A 22,018-nucleotide genomic window follows, 5' to 3' on the forward strand; every position below is an offset into this window, starting at 1 on the left:
TCCGCAAAAGATAGCAAAGCAATAGAAAATCTTATGTGAATGTAGTATGTATTTGTTTTTTGGAAAATGGTATGATTCATTGCCACTCAAGCATTAACAAATTTTTTTGGCCAACCTCTAGCTTAGTAAATTAGTTTAGTCCTTATTTAAGGGTGGAGATAGCATTTTCATTATATAAAGATCATAGTTTTGCTTTCACTTTGCAGATGAAGATAGACGCTGGACAGCCAACATCTCTCACTGTCTAGAGAACAGTATGTATTTCTTCGCCATTTGCCATTCACATTTTTTTTGTTTGCATTTTATAGGGTAGCAGAATACACTTCAAATGTCAATATTGATCGAAACATGCTTAGACTTGTTTTGATTTGATCGCAACTGAAAATTTTTAGACCCCATGTGAAAGGGGTCTAAAAATGTGTCCAAATTACACCCGTCTGTTGACGGATGAAAAACAGTCAGCAATGCGTTCCTATGGGCAAACGGATGTAAACAGATATCGTCTGTTTACATCAGTTTTTTGTATGCTTCCATTAACCACTTGCCCTCTAGAGGATTTACTCCCCTTACTGACCAGGCCTCTTTTTGCTTCTCGGCACTGCACTAATTCAACTGATAATTGCAATGCTATACCCAAACGATATTTATGGAGTTTTTTTCACATAAATAGAGCTTTCTTTCGGTGGTATTTGATCACCTGTGCGCTTTTTATTTTTCGCGCTATAAACAAAAAAAGACCAAAAATGTTGAAAAAAAAACAATATTTTTTACTTTGGGCTATAGAAAATATATAGTAAACTCAAAGTTAGTTATAAATTTAGAGCAAAATGTATTCTGTTACATGTTTTTGGTAAAAAAAAATCCTAATAAGTGTATATTGATTGCTTTGTGTGAAAGTTATAGCGTCTACAAACTATGGTATAGATACTGCAATTTACGCCATTTTTTTGCTATACAGCGCTGCGCTAGTTTGACTGACAATTGCGCCGTCATGCAACACGGTACATAAATGAAATTTATGTCCTTTTTTCACACAAATAGAGCTTTCTTTTGGTGGTATTTGATCACCTGTGTGCTTTTTATTTTTGGCGCTATAAACAAACGTTTTGAGAGGAAAAAATTTTATTTGAAAAAAACAATATTTTCTAATTTCTGTCATAAAAAATATCCAAAAAAACTAACATTTCATCATAAATTTAGGCCAAAATGTATTCTGCTACATGTTTTTGGTTACAAAATCCCAATAAGTGTATATTGATTGCTTTGTGTGAAAGTTATAACATCTACAAACTATGGTATAGATAATGGAATTTACACAGCTTTTCCTTTCTGACTGCTAATCACATTTCTTAAGGTGCTAAAATACCAGGATAGTACAAACACCCCCAAATGACCCCTTTTCGGAAAGTAGACACCCTAAGCTCTCTGCTGAGAGGCATATTGAGTCCATGGAAGATTTATTTTTTTCCACAAGTTTCTGGAAAATGACAAAAACTTTTTTTTTTTTAAAACAAAGTTGTCATTTAAATTAGATATTTCTCTCAAAAGCCATGGGTATATGTGGAATTACACCCTAAAATACATTCTGCTACTTCTACCGAGTATGGGGATACCACATGTGTGAGACTTTTTGGTAGCCTGGCCACATACAGGAGCCTGAAATCCAATGACCACTTTGAAAGCCTGAAGGTGCGTAACTTCCTCATTTCACGTCTTCACTACCTATCACAGTTTCAAAGGCCCTGAAATGCCAGGATAGCACCAAAACCCCCCCCCCCAAATGACCCCTTTTTGGAAAGCAGACACCCCAAGGAATTTAAAAAGAGGCATGGTGAGTATTTTGTAGATCTCATTTTTTTCTCACACGGTTTTGTATTATAAAAAAAAAAAGAAAATACTTAAAATACTGCATATGTTACATTTATGACATTTGAAGCACCCTTTCTTATCTGAAATTTTACAGACATTTCTTGAAAATTTCCTGACTGGATCGACTCTTATTACAGGTCTTTGAGTAGTCCGCTTCATTTGTAGGTATGTAGTGGGGTCTCCGCACCTCTGCACACGTATTATCATCATTAGCAAGGATGTTGTTGTGCTGTCTCATGATTTTTTAAAATCCTTTTAGATATGAAGTTAAAGTCTGTATAATAGGAACCCTATTTATCACATTGTGCATAGATTTTCATTTTGAATCCTCATTCTAGCATATAGTAAAGCTTTTCCTGAACTTCATCAGGGTTTTATAGGAATTTCTGGTGCGTTGTCAAAAGCTGTGTAGGTAGGAAGTACAAACTTGAATACTGTTAAATTTTCAGCTAGCTGTCTAGATGGTGAGCACTCGTAAAATGTAATGTAGTATTCCTATTTGTGGATTTATAATACAAACTTGTAATGATACCACCTTGAATATTTAAAGTGGTTGTAAACCCTTACATATACCCGATGAAGTGACTGGCCTCAGGTGATACACAGAGACAAAACTAATTCTCCTACATAAGTTGTACCTGTCTAACTGCAGTATTCTCTATATTCGTTCAAAGAAATTAAATTATAAAGCTTGTCTGAGAGTTCAGAAAAAATGGGACAGTGAGCTAAAATTACACAGTGCAGAGCTCAGCAAGGAGAGCTCTGAGAGCTGATTGGATGGAAGAGACACCCCCCTCCCCCCTTCTGCACAGCTCACAGGAACAAAGCTGAGGCTGTCAATCTGCTAGAGGTTCCTCCCCTGTCACAATTTTTCACTTGGTGTCAAGAAAACTTGTCAGAAGTGATTAATGCTGATAGCAGAAAAATGTAGCAACAGACAGAAATGACATTAAGACTCCGTTTACACCTAGGCTTTTTTTGTGCTTTTTGCAGAATTGCACTACAGTCCATTTAACATGGTTTCCTATGGAACATGTTCGCATCTATGATTTTGTGAGCTGTTGCGTTTTTGGAAAGGGTCAGGGACTTTTTTAAGAGCAAAAAGAAGCATTTTTGCTGCAATATAGTTTAATGGAGAATCTGCTGAAATGTATGGTAGTGCGTTTTTGTAGCAATTTTTCCACAATTTTGCCACGTTTTACGGTTTGCATTCTTATTCTGCCTAGCAAAAAAAATTCCACTTTAAAAAAAAAAAAGCTGAACAAAACATAAATCGTGGCAAAAATGCGTGTAGAATAACACAAAACGATCTACGAAAAGCACTGCAAAATGGACAAAAAGCAAACTGCATAGATGTGAACGGAGCCTTAGTGCACTATAGAAGGATGTGTTTTGTTTATAATCCATGCCTAAGTTAACAACCACTTTAAAGACACCCCAAAAGTGATTTGTATGCAAGACAGGATTCAATTCAATCACTGGTTAAATGGATATGAGAAAATCAACAAACTTAATAATCATACAATCATCATAGTCATGCAATCAGCAACATTTCCTCTCCTTCCATGTAGCCTGCTGCCCACTCCTTGGATATTTTGGTCAATGCTGGGGTGCATTTAAAATTTTGCGAGCAATGAGATTGTACATGTAAGCTTTTTCCTCATTAGTAAAATTTCCTATGAATTCTCTGCCAAAGCTTCAGTTGGCCTTTAAAGCAAAAGCACTGTGTACACAAATACAAAAGAACTTAGGGTGTTAGATTTAGTTAGCTTAGATCAGTGTTTCTCAACTCCAGTCCTCATGGACCCCCAACAGGTCATGTTTTCAGGATTTCCATTATTTTGCACAGGTGATTTGATCAGTTTCACTGCCTTAGTAATTACCACAGCTGTTTCATCTGAGGGAAATCCTGAAAACATGACCTGTTGGGGGTCCATGAGGACTGGAGTTGAGAAACACTGGCTTAGATCAACTAGTTTGCGTATGACCAGCCCTCCCAAATTCAAAATCTGAAACACAATTGTTAATAGTATTCAGAGATCTAAACATCTCTGCCATTAGAAACTCTACCAATAATTTTGATTAGACCACAGCCGGGTTGTGCATTTTTTCATTTTTGTTACTCATTTACTACATTCAATATCCCCAGTACCACTCTTGTCTTCAGCTTGGCCCCTTTGCCATGCAAAAAGTTAAAAAATGTCACTTAACTAGCAAGGAGCTTACCTTGATTTTGGTGGGATTTGGCGATTTGCCTTCTGTGGAATTTCAGGAAAAGTGGCCTCTACTTTCACAGTAAGAAAATGGTTCCATTTCAAAGATAGGAGCGCGCAGGGATTCTGGCTGGGAGATCCTGTTGCTGTGTGTTATGATTTTGGTAGTCAGAATGTGTTAGTGATAGGGGGTACGAATGCCCACGTACCAAAGCCAATGGGACCCAACGGGTTAACCTAATTTGATATTTAGGACTTTTATAGACTGGGGATTTTGTGATCAAATTTTCCTAAAGAAAGAGATCAAGCACATATTGTCCATTCCTTCTTCAAAAGCCATATCATGAGAGAGAATAAACCACCTCTTATTGTGTTATCAAAGCCACACCAATTTTTATCAGTAATGGTATATATCAGGGATCAAAATTTACAGTAATATACTGCTTGTAGTAAGAGACTATTACAACATGTCCCTATCTTGGTAAATAGTAAATCCACAATAAGTATAATTAGTCATCTTTTTAAATGATCAATTGTGGACAACAAAGCATAGCTGAATTAAATATATTATTCACCCATCAGTGTTTTCAGCTTCACTGTTCAGCAATGTTATCTCTTCAAACAACCATTTTCATTGTTCACTATAAGCATGTACATATACATTCATTCTTGGGGGGAGGCTATTCCCCAATTGTTCCCTGACTGGAGACTGCTGCTATAAGCTATTTCTAAAAGGGAAGGGGGGGGGGATTGGCTTTCTAGCTCTATACACTGTATCTCAGAGTTTGCCCATGCCCATAACTCCTAAAGCCTTCCAGGAAGGAATCATGCATAAGTAGGCATATTGAGGTTATCTTGATCCCAATCAATATCAAAGAAAAGGCAGAGGTTGCTTGATCTCAGTCCTATAAATAAGTATAAAATGCTTTAAATCATATACAAAATCCACAATGGATCACTTAAAAAAATGACTAAATATACTTAACTTGGATATATGATTTACCACGATGAGGATAGGGGCATGTTGTAATAGTTTCTTAATACAAGCAGTATATTGCTGTTACATTTTGATCCCTGATATATACCATTACTGATACAAATTGGTGTGACTTTGATAACACAATAAGAGGTGCTTTATCCTCTCTCTTATGATATTGCTTTTGAAGAAGAAATGGAAAATATTTGCTCAATCTCTTTCTTTAGGAAAATTTGATCCCCAGTTCTTGTCTATAAATATCCTAATTATAAAATTAGGATAACTCGTTGGGTCCCATTGGCTATGATATGTGGACATGCATACCCCCATTCATTGAGGAAGCAAGTATTACGCCAGAAGAGGGAACCTCATAAATTGTTTGATATAGCAGGCATAGAAGTGTTTATAATTGATAAATAATGTGTTAGTGGTAGTTCCAATGTTTTATGTCACACAATACAACCACAATGGTTTAGCACAAATCTACTAGTTCTTTAATGAGATAAAAAGGTATAATTATTAATATATACAGCATCTATGTACCACTGATATTGTACTTGAGATCATTTTAAATGTTTAAAATGTTTTTCTTTTAGTTTTAGTACATTGTCACCTATAAACTTTGAACCGGCAGATTTTTCAAGCAGTAAAACCAGAAATGGTAGGCTAAAAAAAATTTACTACTTGTGAAGACATATACATAATTGATACAATTCAGATATTGATATACCTTTTTGTACTTTCAGGCTGATGATTCAGGCAAAAGACAGATGAAAATGAATCTAGAAAAGGTAATTCAGAGTATATCCTGTAAAAATGAAGCCATACAGACATTTGACCTAATGCATAATAACAGCCGCTATGGCTATGTACACATGGGTATTTTCTTAACCCTAGCTTGTAAATGCTAGTCTGAGAATCATCATTTATGAATGGTGTTTACACTTCACCAGCAAATATTTAATACATATTTAGAAAACATCTACAGAGCTCAGTCCAGTTTTCAATATCTTGAACATGCCTACTGAAATCTGCTTAAAGTGGTTCTCTGTATTAAGGTAAGAAAACCTTCTGCAAGCAGTTCCCCCCAAGTCCCCCTCAAATACTTACCTGAGCCCAATCTTGATCCAGTGATGTGCATGAGAGCAGCGTCTCTCTCTCTCCTCATTGGTACAGACACAGCAGCTGGATCCATTGGCTTCTGCTGCTGTCAATCACAGCCAGCTGAGGGGTGAGCAGGGAGGCGGGACGGAGCCACATTCTGTGTGTCTTTTGGACACAAAGCCGGGTTGGGAGTGAGCACGCACTCAGCTGGCTGAAGGGGCCAGGAGCACTGGCAGGGACTCAAGAAAAGGAAGCTTGGAGCTGCTCTGTGCAAAAACATTGCACAGAGCAGGTAAGTATAACATTTTTATTATTAAAAATTAAATAAAAAGTGAGCCTTTAGAATGACTTTAATGTTTGTTAAGGCTGCAGCTAGCATTTTTGCATTTTACATTTCCAGATTACAATTTGAAAATATTTCTTGAAAACATACAACGATCGTGCTGTGCTTCTCTAAATGTTAACCAATGCTAAATATAAATAGCAAAAAAATACCCAATGTGAAAAAAATATAAAATGAATATAAATATAATAATAAACAATGTGCACAAAGAACTAAATAAAATTAATAGTACTCGTGAGCCACAATGTGATATTCTCCCTGTGCAAAAACTTATAAGAATATAAAAGAAGAAATATAACAGCTATTTTTTTTTTTTATTAGTTTGGCTAATGAGTAAGGTGAGCGTACATCCATTTCTTGAGCACTGGGAGTGTGGCACGGCACATCAATTGGCACTGGCAAGATTTAAAGCACAAAGAGGACTTTATATTAATTTTTGAAAATATATTTATCGTTATTTACATATTGGAATGCACAAGATATTGCACTGTTTGAAGCACAAGGTTTATTCACGTTAGCATTATTTAAAGTCACATGTTCATGACTGATATTTTTTATATTGTGGAGCGCGACACATTTGAATATATTTTTTGATATTTTGGTGCGCAAAGAACTAATGAATAATAAAGTCCATCTCCATATCATGATTCTTTCAATATATAATGATGACTTGTGCCATTCAAATCTCCCTTTTGACATATGCAATGTGTCTTCACCTTAGCACTGATACCACCTGTGCTCTCACCTGAAATTTTTGACCGCACAATTAAGTTTGGTTAAAAATGGCTTGCGTCCATTAAATGGACATATAAATAAATTAATAAAATAATCCATAAAACCGTAGCTGACACTCTCAGGCTCTAATGGATCTTACCGTACTCCTCTCTGTGAGCTCTCTGGGAAAGGTCAGCTGACAGCGAGTGTCGAAACATCACCAAGCCCCTCCCCATGGGCTGCAGCCAGGATGTCACGACTCTTGCCGTTAGCTGACCTGTCCTGGAGAGAGCTCACTGAGAGGAGTCCGGTGAGTTCCATTAGAGCCTGAGAGTGTCAGATACATTTTTACGGATTGTTTTATTCATTTGTGCAATATTTGGTGCAATGGAGCACCAGTATTATGGAGGGGCCATTGTATATTTTAATAAAATGTCAGTTTTTTAAACAATAAAGTACTATTGGTTTGCCTATGATAGAGGTCTTACTACCATTATATGTCCATTTAATGGACGCAAGCCATTTTTGACCAAACTTAATTGTGCCGTCAAAAATTTCAGGTGAGAGCACAAGTGGTGTCGGTGTTGGTGAAGGCACATTGCATATGTCAAAAGGAAGATTTGAATGGTACAAGTCATCATTATTTATTGAAAGAATCACAATATGGAGATGGACTTTATTATTCATTAGTTCTTTGTGCACATTATTTATTATTATATTTATATACATTTTCCATCCATTAAATGGACATATAATGGTAGTAAGACATCTATCAAGACTCTCCTTCACTGTTGATTCAACTCCTTCCTTCTCTTCTGCTCAGCACACATATAGAAGAAATATAGGCAAACCAATAGTACTTATCGTTTTAAAAACTGACATTTTATTAAAATATACAATGACCATTCACATAATACAGGTTCTCCATTGCACCAAATATTGCACAAATGAATAAAACAATCTGTAAAAATGTAGCTGACACTCTCAGGCTCTAATGGAACTCACCGGACTCCTCTCAGTGAGCTCTCTCCAGGACAGATCAGCTGACGGCAAGAGTCGTGACATCCTGGCTGCAACCCATGGGGAGGGGCTTGGTGATGTTTCGACACTCGCTGTCAGCTGACCTGTCCCAGAGAGCTCACAGAGAGGAGTACGGTAAGATCCATTAGAGCCTGAGAGTGTCAGCTATGGTTTTATGGATTATTTTATTAATTTATTTATATGTCCATTTAATGGACGCAAGCCATTTTTGACCAAACTTAATTGTGTGGTCAAAAATTTCAGGTGAGAGCACAAGTGGTGTCGGTGCTGGTGAAGACACATTGCATATGTCAAAAGGGAGATTTGAATGGCAGAAGTCATCATTATTTATTGAAAGAATCACAATTTGGAGATGGGCTTTATTATTCATTAGTTCTTTGTGCACATTATTTATTATTATATTTATATTCATTTTATATTTTTATCACATTGGGTTTTTTTTGCTATTTATATTGGTTAACATTAAGAGAAGCGGGGCACGATCATTGTATGGGTTCTGTATTTAGCACATATTTTATGAGTATGTGTAGGTGTGAGCTTTTCAATTCAGTTTAATTTTTCCAGATTTTTGGGATTGCTCGCAGTTTATTACATTTACATTATTCAAAATATTTTTTCATTTGTATTCAGGTAACTACGAAATATTGCTTGAATATTGAATGAATTAATATTTCATATTTACAGCCAGCACATGGGGCTGTCTGATCCTTTTAACATGTTACTTGACTACTTTTAGAGCTTGGGAGGGATGTATAAGGTGTCCCACAGAAAACTCATAAACACCCATAACAAAATTTAAAAAATACCAAAAATATGAGAAAATATTTTGAAAAGATATTATTCTTTATTCACATAATTGCACCTCAAAACCCTAACCTACAGGTTATAAAGAATTATAATTAGCACACCACCTGGGGGGACCCAATGAGTAGAATTATAAATCCAACAATCAAAAATTCTAAACAAAATGTATAAACAAAATATCACAAACAAATATTGTAAACATAGGCATGGATTTACTAAAGACAAATAGACTGTGCACTTTGCAAGTGCAGTTGCACTCTGCAAGGGAATTTGCTTGAAAACTTAGTAAAGGAGGTCAAGTTTCACCCCGGGTTCACATATATGTGGTGCGGTACATCGCATGTGATTCGCACAGGAACCACACCGCATTCCTGTGCAAATCACATGCAATTTGTATGCGGTGCGATTGGAGCCATACATTTTGTATGGCTGTAATCGCACTGCACCCGCACCAAAAATGTGCAGGACCCTTTTTTTGGTCCGCACTAGAATCAGATCGCATGGGTATTCACCCCTATGTGATCCGATTCTGCACATCGCACTGAGTTTGGCGGACTGATTTCGGGGTGTTGTTAACTTAACATACACACCCGCAGCAGTTCGCATAAATGGAGCGCAATTCTGATGCGGTGATCGCACTGAAAACGCTGCAAATTCCGGACCACATCAGTGTGAACCCAGGCTCACTTTGCAAACAACAACCAATCACTTATAAGGGAAAAAAAAACACATTTTTACTTGAACATGATTGGATGATGGAAGTCAGCAAAGCTTCCCCTCATTTACTAAACTTTGAAGCAAATTCCCTTGCAGAGTGCACCTGCATATGCAAAGTGCACAGCCTATTTTCCTTTAGTAAATCAACCCCAAAAATTCATCAAATGAATGTCACAGTCAGGGGCGGACTGACCATTTGGAAACTCGGGCACTGCCTGAGGGCCCGGGGTCAGTAAGGGGCCCCATGCGATGCCCCCGGTACCTTTTTCATAGGCTTTTTTGAGTTTGGGCAAGGACACAGGGGCCCCGTGATTCCCTATTGCCCGGGGGCCCCATGAGTTGTCAGTCCGCCCCTGGTCACAGTACTTTAATCTATAGAATCATTTACCATAACAGGTTATTTTGAGTAAAACATTAAAAAACAAAACACAATAAATACTACTCATGTGTTCCCCTCCAAATAGCATCATAAGGAATACTGATGTCGGATTAAAATGAAACAATATAATGAGATAATGTGATCCTATTGGAATAATCAGACACAGAGGGGTTTATTTACTAAAGCTGGTTCACTTAGAATCTGGTGCAGTTGTGCATGGCAGCCAATCAGCTTCTAACCTCAGCTTGTTCAATTAAGCTTTAGCAATAAAACCTGGAAGCTGATTGGTTTCCATGCAGAGCTGCAGGAGATGCTGACTGGACTAGCTTTAGTAAATAAACCCCAGAATGTCCAGGAAAAAATAGCCTAATAAATGCTAGAGCCTCAGTAAAGATGGAGGTCATGGAGAGGAAACTTGGACTTCAATAATAAATCAATCAGGCTCTCATGTGGTCGAATTTCTTTAGCTGGCATGCTTGTACTTTTTGGATCTTACAGAGCAGGCCCAGTCAGGATGAACCATTTGCATGTTATGCGTATCATATCAGCATGTATGTAAAAAGGTTACACCCATAGGGGCACACTCCAAAGTATTATTAGAAAAACACATAAATTAATATTTAATAGTGGTCATCACAGTCATGTGTCATTCCTTATGCTGCAAATTCATGTTGGGCCCAATGAACCCAAACTGATCAGCAGATAAACCTCCACATGGAGAAAAGGATGTGTAATAAAGCTGTATAATGACAGACAGCAATCAACGTGTTGCAGTAGTACTGGAGGAACAAAAGTGGCCTGCTATATCAATAATTAAACAATATGTAGATCATAAATTTAGGAGAGGCCTCATGATACAAGAGGTGGATGTAATGTATTCCATCCAAATATATGAAGGTTTAATCCAACAAATGTTGTGGTAAGAGCACACTTGATGCCAAGTTAAAACCATGTGATCAAAGCCTTTTGATAATACTTCACCCCATCCAGAATATAGGCCATATCCACGTTGTTCACCTGTATAAAGGCAGGAAATCCAATCGGGAAAATCATAGTTACAACAAAAATTCAAAAAAGTAACTTGGAGAGGATGTGGCTAAAATGTGCAGATCATGATGTCACCGCCTTGTCCAATCAGTGAAAGCTTTGCATTCAATGAGATAAATATAAGGTGTTCTCTGAATGGCATTGTGTCAAGTGAATGACCCCATGTAGGTGTAAACCTTAAAGTGGTTCTAAAGGCTCAAGGTTTTTTACCTTCATGCATTCTATGCATGAAGATAAACCTTCTGTGTACAGCATCCCCGTCAGCCCCCCCTAATACTCGCCTAAGCCCCCTCTTGATCCAGCGATGTGCACTGGAGTCTCAGCTATCCCGAGACTCCCTATTCTCATTGGCTGAGGCAGAAGCAGGAGCCATTGACTCCCACTGCTGGCAATCACAGCCAGTGAGCCAATGAGAAGAGAGAGGGGGTGGGGCCAAGCTGTGGCTCTGTGTGTGAATGGACACATGGAGCAGCGGGAGCCCCCGTAGCAAGCTGCATGCTGTTGGGGTACTTGATAGGAAGGAAGGGCCAGGAGAGCCTACAGAGGACCCAAGAAGAGGAGGATCCGGGCTGCTCTGTGTAGAACTACTGCACACAGCAGGTAAGTATGGCATGTTTGTTATTTTTTTCTTTAAAAAAAACCCAAAAAACTTTAGAATCACTTTAATCAAGTGACATTCAATCAACTAAAGTGTTTTGTATCATAAACACTTGTCATGGGTTTTTTTTTTTGGATTATCATCATCTCTTTGCAGCCACTACTTCACTACATAAATGCACTCCAGTAATAGGTGCATGATATTACTTAGAGTAAGTTCACCCATGGTGGCAGAAGTGGACTGTGTCATGTGCATTGGCATGGCTGCATGAAGTCACCACTGAAGAAGGTTACAAAGCAGGAAAGCTCTCAGGAAACCAGCAGATGGTTACTTGGAACCAGGTAACTTCCCATGAGAGCTATACCACCGTGTAAGTGAGGACGAACGTTTATCTACTTAGCTTTGGGAAACCAGTATGTGTTGTTCTTAAGGCGGTATGAAAAGAAATCCACAGCAAGCATAGTACCAATTTCACAGTTGTGCCAAGGAAACAGAATGACGTAAAGATGACACACTGATGTACAGATAGACAGCACAGTCATTATGTCATGAACCGTGTTTACAATGCACATGTGCAAGTGGCATCGTGGACAGCAGATCTCCTAAATGGCATGTCTTGAAAAAGTTTTAAAGATGCCAAGTAGTAAGTTAGACTATAATGTTTGAAACTGAACTGAGCTGTCCTCTAGCGTTTTTTACTACTTTAAACAGATAGAAAGTAAAGTTGGAAAAGAAAAAAGCAAAGCATGCAGATATATTTAAATATACCATCATGAAAAAAATTTGATTGGTGGCCTTTTTTAAAAATGCTAGATGCCCTTATTTTACCGGGTTTCAATACTTCTGAATCAATGGCCTGATGCAGGAAAGAAACCAATGAAATTCTGGAAAAGTCAAAATTCCTTTTCTCCATACTTATTTCAGGTCAGTGACTCAGACAGTATTATAACCATAGCAGCGGCATACTTCTCCCATGCCATGTATCTTTTAAAGTTGAATTTGAGGTAATGTTAATGCGGTTTTATATTCATTAAAAAAAAAAAAATATTAAACATATATTTTAAATGCAAAAAGCTTAGGTAAACTGCATAAACATTTAGACGATAGTATCCTAGAACCTGGACATTTATTTTATACCAAGAGATGTGGCAGCCAGTAGCATGGTGTGTGGGTTACTGTGTAGCCCTAGCTTCCTGGCCTACCTATGCCATTGCCTGCGCTGGCCATGCAGAAATCCGAGCTTGCTTATACAACTAACATAATTGTGCTAAACATTTCTTTCTTCTAATTGTTTTTTTTTTCCCCAAACAGTATTATCAAGAGTATAAAAGCCTCTCAACCTCTTTGGAGAAAGATCTTTCAGATTGTGTTAATGAACTGTACACTATAGTGGACGATGTGGACACATTCCATAAGAGAGCCACCATCGGCAATGTTGTGGGAAGTGCTGTTGGGATTGCCGGTGGAATCACCACCATTGTAGGCATTGCTCTAGCTCCGGTGACATTCGGTGCATCTCTGATTTGTAGCATTGTTGGAATTTCTGTAGCTACAGCTGGAGGAGTCACTGGCGTTTCTGCTTCCATAGCAGATGCTGCAAATACTAAAAAGAAATGTAATATGGTAAATGAGAAGATAGAAAACATTAACAAAAATATAAATTTATTAGAAGAACTTTCTTCAAATATTGAAGAATTTGCTACAAATATCATAACTACAGTTAGTGTACCTTTTGCGAAACAATACCCTGATTGTGTCAGAATGGGGGGTAAAGGAGTATTTGTTGCAGTGGAGTTCGGCAGATTGGCTCAGCTTGGGAGGATACCAACAGCTGCAGCTCGAGGGGCTCAGATAGCAGCACAGGGAGCTCGAGCAATTCAGGCGGTTTCTGGAGTCTTTTCTGTATTGTTTGTAGCAGTTGATGCTGCCTTTCTTGTAAAGGGATCAGTAGATCTGCATAGAGGAGCCAAAACAAAGACAGCAGAAGAAATGCGGGAGCTTGCGGACGAACTGCTAGGAACATTAAATGACTTGAAAAAAACCAGTGAAAACCTACTTGATGAAATTAAAAAAGCTACAGAACTTATTTAGTAATGGAATGCAAGCCAATTCATACCTACACATATATGTCAGCAGTGACTTGCAAAACATATGAAGCCCTCATTTAACATTGATATTGCTTGCTGAATTTCTCTATCAGCTTGTTTAAATTGTATCTTATAATCATTACAAATGCAAAATGACTACTGCTATCACAAAATTCTCAGAACTTAGTAACAAATAGGAAGGTATGTATGTGTGTGTATATATATATATACACACACACACACACAGTGTTTGTGTGTATAGAGATATACACACAGAGGGATCCAAAACTGTATACACATTTTAACATGAAAAATATATGCATACACATTCTATTACTAGATTTATTTGCACATCAAAGAGTAGCTGTAAGTCATATTTGAATTTTTTTTTTTTTTAATTTAAATATTTGTTTTCAAAATATAGCAATATAAATATTTCCAACACAAGAAACAATAAAGTACAACCTAACAACTTTCTTCTAAAAACACTTATTGCATATCATTTTCTCCCCTTAACCCCCTTCCCTCAACCCCCCCTCCCTCCCACCCCTCTTCAATAAACCCCTGACATCTGTCCGGTTCCCATCTTTATTCTTATTTACGGAGTGACTTCTTTCTTCTTTGCTCTAAATTCCTCCCATTTCTTCCATTTTGTATTATAAACCTCCATCTTGTCTTCCTGTATATAGTATAATTTCTCCATTCTAACAATCTGATCCACTCTGTCTATCCAGTCATCTACCTTCGGTGCCTCAGCTTTACGCCAAAACCTAGGTATCAATCCTTTAGCTGCATTTAAGTAACACTCTATACCCATATCTTTAAATTTTTTCATTGATATTTCTGTGATATGAAAAAGGCATATTTCAGGGTCCAAACCAATCTCAATTTCAGTGATATTCCTAATTTGATTTATAACCTTTCTCCAATAAACTTGTATTTTTGGGCACCCCCACCACACGTGATACGTTGTGCCCTCCTCTCCACATTCTCGCCAACACCCAGGTTGTTTCTCCCCACTCATTTTGTGCTCTACCATCGGAGTGATATACCACCTACTTAAACATTTATAGTTCAATTCCACCTCCCGCATGCTAACATTTCCATGTACCATTCTATATATTTTTCTTTGTGTATGTTCCTCCCACTCCACCCCCAAATCCCTTTCCCATTTTTCTATATATCTTAATTTTACCTTACTATCTAAATCAGTGAGAATTTTGTATATTTTAGCAGTGCTGTGTTTCCCATCACCTCGAATTTCAAATAATTTCTCAAATAAATTCCAATCTTTTCTAATTCTAAGGGGCTTCGTCAGTTTCCCCACGAATTGTTTTAATTGATTATACCTCCATATGTCTATCTTAGTGAAAATCCCTCCCTCTTCCCTTTTCAAATCCTCCAGTGTTCTTAAGTTTACCCCCTCCATTACGTCTCTCAACTGAGCATCTTCTTTCTTAATCCATTTACCCGTAATTTCCTCTTTACCTGGGGGGAAAAACTCTGAATTTCTTAGTGGCATTAACAGTGAATTAAACTCCCAATTCCTTAGTTTGTGCAATCTATCCCATTCTTTCAAAACAATCCTAGTGTATGGACTTGTGCTCTCAGCTAATTCTCTAAACTGTGTTGACACCCAAACGATCCCACTCAGATCTTTCCCACTAAGTGTATTTTCTATTGTAGCCCAGTTTTTACTCTTTATATTGTGTTTCCAATCAAAAATTCTTGATAGGATCACTGCTCTATAATATCTTTTGAGATCCGGCATTCCTACCCCACCCTTTCCCTTGTTTCTACTCAGCACTTCATATGATACTCTAGGTTTTTTATTTTTCCATATATATCTTGTTACCATTTGCTTAATTGTTCTAAAGTATGTCCCTGGGAGTTTAATGGGAATCATTTGGAGTTTATACAAAACCTTAGGGAGAATTACCATTTTTATTAAGTTAATACGGCCTAACCACGAAGGATTTCCTCCTCCGATTCTCTTCAATTCCTCCCTAATCTCGTTTAACAATGGTATATAATTTGCTTTATAAAGATTTTTCTGTGAAGAAGTAAGTTTCACTCCCAAATATTTTATTTCTCTATCTTTCCATATAAAGGGGAACTCTCTCTGTATCATTTCTTTTTCACTCTTTGGAAGATTTATATTTAATATCTCTGTTTTACTCGGATTAATTTTTAGGTTTGCCAATTCTCCATATTCTTTCAATGTTTTCATTAGGTTAGGAAGCGTTATCCTGGGGTTACCAATATAGAACAATAGGTCATCCGCGAATGCGGCAACCTTGTGCTCTATCTTTCCTACGTTAATTCCCTTTATATCTATATTTTTCCTGATTGTTAATAGCAAGGGTTCCAATGACAAAACAAACAACAGTGGGGATAGTGGGCAACCCTGTCTAGTTCCATTTGTCATTAAAAAAGACTCTGATCTCTCTCCATTTACCATTATCATCGCGGAAGGCCCTTCATACAATCTTCCAATCCATCTCCTCATCCTGTTACCCAGTCCCAAAGCCTCTAACGTATCCATCATGAAACTCCAATTAACCCTGTCAAATGCCTTCTCCGCGTCTATTGATAACAATAGTAGTGGATTTTTTCCCGTTCGACTTTTCTGAATAAGCATCAGGGATCTCAACCCATTATCTCGACCCTCCCTTCCTCTAAGGAAGCCCACCTGGTCCCCATGTATCCAATCTGGCATTAGATCCCTCAACCTATTTGCTAAAACCTTTGCATACAACTTCGTATCTGTGTTCAGCAATGATATCAGTCTATAACTTGAGCACTGGGAGATATCTTTACCTTCCTTATGAATCAAAACCACCTGGGCCTGTAGGGATTCCTGTCTCATCTCCATCTCTCCTCCCAACGCATCCATATATCTCTTTAAGTTAGGTAGTAGTAAGTCACTATATTTTTTATAGTACCTCACAGTATACCCATCTGGGCCCGGGCTTTTCCCCGACTTAAAGCTTTTTAATGCTGTTTTTAGTTCTTCCTGTGAGATTTCAGATTCTAAGGAGTTTAATAATTCTTCGCTTAATTTTGGTAATCTTGCATTTCTTAAATATTCTCTTCTTTTCTCCTCATTTACCTTTTTGATCTTATTTGTAGGGTCGTTGGGGGCAATATTATATAATTTACTATAGTAATCCTTAAAAACTTTTGCAATTTCTTTAGTTGAGTGGACCAATTCTCCCTTGAAATTTTTCACCTTATCTATATAGTTTCTATTCTTTTTCTTCCTCAGAGCTCTCATCAAATACTTTCCCGGTCTATCTCCCCATCTATACCTCTCTCCCGTGACCTTATGAAAAATTCTCGTTTTTTCTTCCTCCAATACTTTCTCCAATTCTTCCCTCTTTTTTATCATTTTTCTTCTATCTCTTTCGTTATATTACTTTTATGTAGGAGTTCCAATTCAGCTATTTCCCTTAAAAGCTCACTAATCCTCTCTCTCCTTTCCCTTTTTTTCTTTGCCCCAATCGCAACTAGGATTCCTCTGATGTATACCTTATGCGCCTCCCACACTGTAGCCCTTGATACATCTCCCGTTTCATTTTCCTCAAAAAATCTCCCTATCTCCTCCCTAATTTTCTGTTCAGTATCTTGATCCATGAGAAGTGCCTCGTTCAGCCTCCATGTCAGTCCCCTTGACGACCTCCCTCCCCATCTTAATTTTAATGCAACGGGGGCATGATCTGAAAGGGTCATTACTTCTATCTTAACACTAGACAAGTCTTCGATGAGCCGATGGTCTATCAATATATAATCTAATCTGGAGTATGTTTTATGAGCGTTAGAATAAAAGGTATAGTCTCTGTTTCTGTTGTTTACTATTCTCCAACTATCCACCAATTGGCTCTCTCTCATCACCTTCTTCAATATTCTCATCGACTTGTTTCCCTCTCTCAACACTGTAGAAGTTGTGTCTATTTGTGGATCCATACATAGGTTAAAGTTTCCTGCCACTATTAAATATCCCTTAGAGAAATCCATCAATTTCTTCAGAACCCCTTTCAAAAACATCTCTGGTTTCCTATTAGGGCAGTATATATTTGCTAGCGTACACTCAATATCTTGCAATTTGCCTTTCAAAAACAGAAACCTCCCATCCGGATCGGTATTCCTATCTTCTAGTTCAAACCTAACATTTTTTGCAAATCCTATAGCCACCCCCTTCGCTCTCTTAATTGGGGAATCCGCATAATACCAAACCGGATGGTATCTAGATTTCAACTTAAGATTTTTTTTTAACTCAAGGTGCGTTTCTTGCAAGAATACTACTGAGGCCGCTCTGTGCTGTAGTTCTCTAAATAACCTAAATCTTTTACTTGGACAGTTCAACCCATTTACATTATGAGTTATGAACTGTATTTCCTCCATATTTTGTTTATTTGTCATCTTTCTATTTTACCATCTCCTTTCTTCTTCCATTTCCCTCTATCTCTTCTTTTATGCCAGATGTCAGTTTTAAAAAAACCCTCTCCCCCCTCCCCTTCCAATTCCCACCCTCCCTTCCGCTTTAGGCCTATGACTTGCCTTCCCCCCTCCTCCTCCCTCCCACCCACCCACCCATTTTAGGCTTGTAGTTTGCCTATAAATCTGTTGAGGATCTAAACCCTTCATAGATTTTGTACCTTGGGGTTGAGCTCCTCCCATGGACGGCCTCTCCCACCTCCCACCCACCCAGATGCCCCTTGTCTATTTCATAAACTCAAGATGATTCCACTAAGATGTACTTCCTTCGAGCAAACAGGAAGTAGGGAGAAAGAGAGAAAGAAAAAGAGAGAAAAAGAGAGAGAGAGAGAGAGAGAAGAAAAAAAAAATCCTCCTCTATCTTCCCCTCCCAATTAACTGCCAGTCTTCCTTTACTCTGGCCCCACTATCTCCTACCTCCTCCTCCCAACCAGAAATTTCTATAGTTTGCAAATCAAGTCTATTACAAAAGTCTCTTAAATCCTCAGGAAATCTCAAGTAGGCTGTAACTCCATTCTTCCATACAATTAGACACTCAGGAATACCCCATCTATAGTGCACATTTTGTTTTTTCATTTGCTCTAACAGGGGTTTCAAAGATCTTCTTCTCCTAAGTGTCTCTGTTGTCAAATCTGCAAATATCTGTACATTTATTTCTCCATATTTAATATTTGATCTTCCCTTAATCTTTCTCCATATCTCTTCTTTATCACACATCTTTTGGAATTGGACAATTATGTCTCTGGGTTTCTTTTCTTCATTTCCATGTTGGATCCTTCCAATTCTAAAAACCTCTTCCAGATTCACCTGTTCTGTTTCTGGTCTATCTCTTATGGAGTTTAAGATTTTACAGATAAAGTCTCTCACTTCCTCTCCCTTCACGGACTCCGGGATACCTTTTACCCTAAAGTTCTTCCTTCTTTCCCTGTTTTCCTGTACTTCCATCCTATACAACAGTCTTTTTTGCTCTTTCTTAATATCTTTTGTCCCTTTTTCTAAACCAGAGATAGATTGGGCTTGATTTTTAATTCTTTCCTCTGTCTCCTCCATCCGCAATAGTAGCTGCCCTAAATCACTCTGTATGATTGTCAGTTCTTGTTTTATTGTTTTTTCTAGACTTTTGAACATATCTGCCATCTCTTTCTTATTTGGTACTTGTAGTTCACTTTCCAGATTTTTCCTCTCCACATTCTCTAATATTTGTTGGCTATTATGCTTTATTCCCAGGGAGAGTCTCGGGCTAGCTTCCAAGCTCGTTTCCAGCTCACTTTTATCACCGATATCTTGAGATCTTTCTGGGGTCACATTACCTTGAGACGTATATTTTTTTTATCGTGCCTACTTGGGACCCCTTTAGCCCACTACTTTTAACGTCTTTACTCTTCATCTCTTCTGTGGGTTTTATTCAATTAAATACAGGAACCACCTTGGTTTAACAGCTACAGACCAGGTATCTAAATTTCAACACGTGCTTATTTTCCACTTTCCCACTGTGCTCTCCTTCTTCTTGCAGGGCTGCTAGTTACTTTTATACTCAATCTTCCCCAGGGAGTCTACCCCTCTTCAAACATACAGTCACCATATAATTACAGTTTGCTAGGTCATGCTGCTCACACTCACCCTCTAGTTGCTTTTCTTCTGGTGAGGCAGCCACGAACCACCAGCTGCTAACTTCAGCTTCCCACTCTGGGTCTTCTTCCTCAGACCCTACTCCCCTGTGTATAAGCTCAAGACACACGGGGAGCGGGTCATTCATTATACGAATATCTTCTCCTGTATGTTTTGCAAGGGGGGAGCGAGCCGGCGTCTTCACTCTCACTATAGATGCCGGCTGGCTTTCTCCCCTTCCCAGTAGTGCTTTGCGGTTTTCCGCGTGTCTGTCTGCTCCGTGACTCCCCGCTCTCCCAGCAGCCCCGCACGTCAGTCCGGACCTCCTGCAGCAAGCCCCGCCGTCCAGCACACCCTCCTCTCTCCACTTCCGGGCCGCCGGACCCGCTCTAGAGCCGTCGCTCGTGGGTAAGTCCCCGGGTCTCTCTTATTCAGGCATCTGGGGTGGTGTAGGTGATTCGGAGAGCACCCGCTCCGTGCTCTCCTACGCCGCCATGATAAGGCTCCTTCCTCGCCTGGCCAAGTTCTTGATGCTCAGTCATATTTGAATTATGCAATCGCATTAGGTGCTCAAAGTGGTCACCAATATGGTGTACACTGCAGAAGAAAAGCATGCATGGGTGTTATCCATGAAGGAAACCTCTTCTCAACCCATGCACAATAAAGCCCACCTAGAATTTACCAAGGCCCATGCTGAAAAAGACTACTGGGGTTCTGTACTCTGGAGTGATGAGACCAAGATAAATGTTTTTGTAACTGATGGTTTAAAACTTGTATGGTGTCGCAAATGTGAGGAGTACAAAGAAAAATGTATGGTGCCTACAGTGAAACATGGTGGTGGCAGTGTCCTTCTGTGAGGCTGCATGAGAGCTGCTGGTTTTGGAGAGCTGCATTTCATTGGTGGTATTGTGAATTCAAAGATGTACTGCTCTATATTGATAGAGAAGATGCTACCATCACTCCGTGCCCTTGGTCGTCGTGCACTTTTCCAGCCTGAAAATGATCCAAAACACACATCTAAGACCACTGTTTCATTTCTGAAGAACAGGGTGAAAGTGATTCAATGGCCAAGTCTGATCTAAACCCAAACGAACACCTATGGGGAACTCTGAAGAGACAAGCTGAGCATCACTCTCCATCCAGCAACTGGGCTCTAAAAGAGGTCGTTCTTGAAGAATGGAAAAAGATCGATGTTGCAATATGTCGCCAACTTGTTCATTTCATGCCTAGAAAACTTGGTGCTGTCCTTACAAATCATGGAGGTCATACAAAATACTAGATAGAGTCTTTTGTTGTGTGGTATATTCATTTTTCCATCAACTAATTTGAGTAAAACTTAAGATTTTGTAATCTAATTTATCTTAATAACCTTACTTTCATGTAATGAGCTAAACAAATGTTCTATAAAACTCAGTTTTGCCAAAATTTTGGAAATTGTTCTTGTTTATTGAGAAAATTGATTAAAATCTTTCTTTTCAAAAGGTGTATACTGATTTATGCTGAGCACTGTATATATATATATCTTGTGCAGCACTAGCAGGCAGGATCATGAATGGTGTATTTGAGTCACCCAGATTTTATGGCTGAGGTCGTGAAATGCAAGAGAGTATTGTAGTTAGAATTAGCAAATGGGGCATGGTCTGCTGTGATCCAAGATGGCTGAGTGATCCAGGAGCTCCTGCCAGCCAGAGACCCTGCACAGCTTAATCACAAGGAGTGGGTGAGAAACGGACTTACAGAAATGGGGAGTGCGGACTGGAATGCCTCTGACTCCCGTTCCTGCTCCCCGCGGGTGCATAGACCTCAGCAATCCTGCCATATTCCGGCATTGTTCCTCTCACAGCAGGGAGACAGGCCACATGCAGCTTCCCCCTCACCCACCCTCCCTTCTTCCTCAGCAGCAGTGTGCTCTCAGAGCACAAGGAACACAGACACAGGGGCTGACACAGAGTCCATTCCACAGCATGACCTCTCATCAGATTCCTGCTCACTCTCTCTGAGAGATCTACAGGCTGCGGCTG

At 38.7% G+C, this 22,018-nt stretch overlaps 1 protein-coding gene across 1 annotated transcript; it reads left to right on the top strand.

The window, feature by feature from the left end:
- Window positions 1-200: 200 nt before the first annotated feature.
- LOC149459189 (apolipoprotein L6-like) lies at window positions 201-21,478 on the top strand. Its single transcript, XM_089681555.1, has 5 exons — window positions 201-254; window positions 1,964-2,034; window positions 5,655-5,719; window positions 5,805-5,849; window positions 13,117-21,478. The coding sequence occupies exons 3-5, from the start codon at window positions 5,717-5,719 to the stop codon at window positions 13,894-13,896; spliced, it is 828 nt and encodes a 275-aa protein (XP_089537681.1). The 5' UTR covers window positions 201-254; window positions 1,964-2,034; window positions 5,655-5,716; the 3' UTR covers window positions 13,897-21,478.
- Window positions 21,479-22,018: the final 540 nt, after the last annotated feature.

The sequence above is a fragment of the Staurois parvus genome, unplaced genomic scaffold (assembly GCF_062004578.1).
Source record: "Staurois parvus isolate SC_StPar_1 unplaced genomic scaffold, SC_StPar_1.0 ptg000270l, whole genome shotgun sequence".
NCBI classification, from domain to species: domain Eukaryota; kingdom Metazoa; phylum Chordata; class Amphibia; order Anura; family Ranidae; genus Staurois; species Staurois parvus.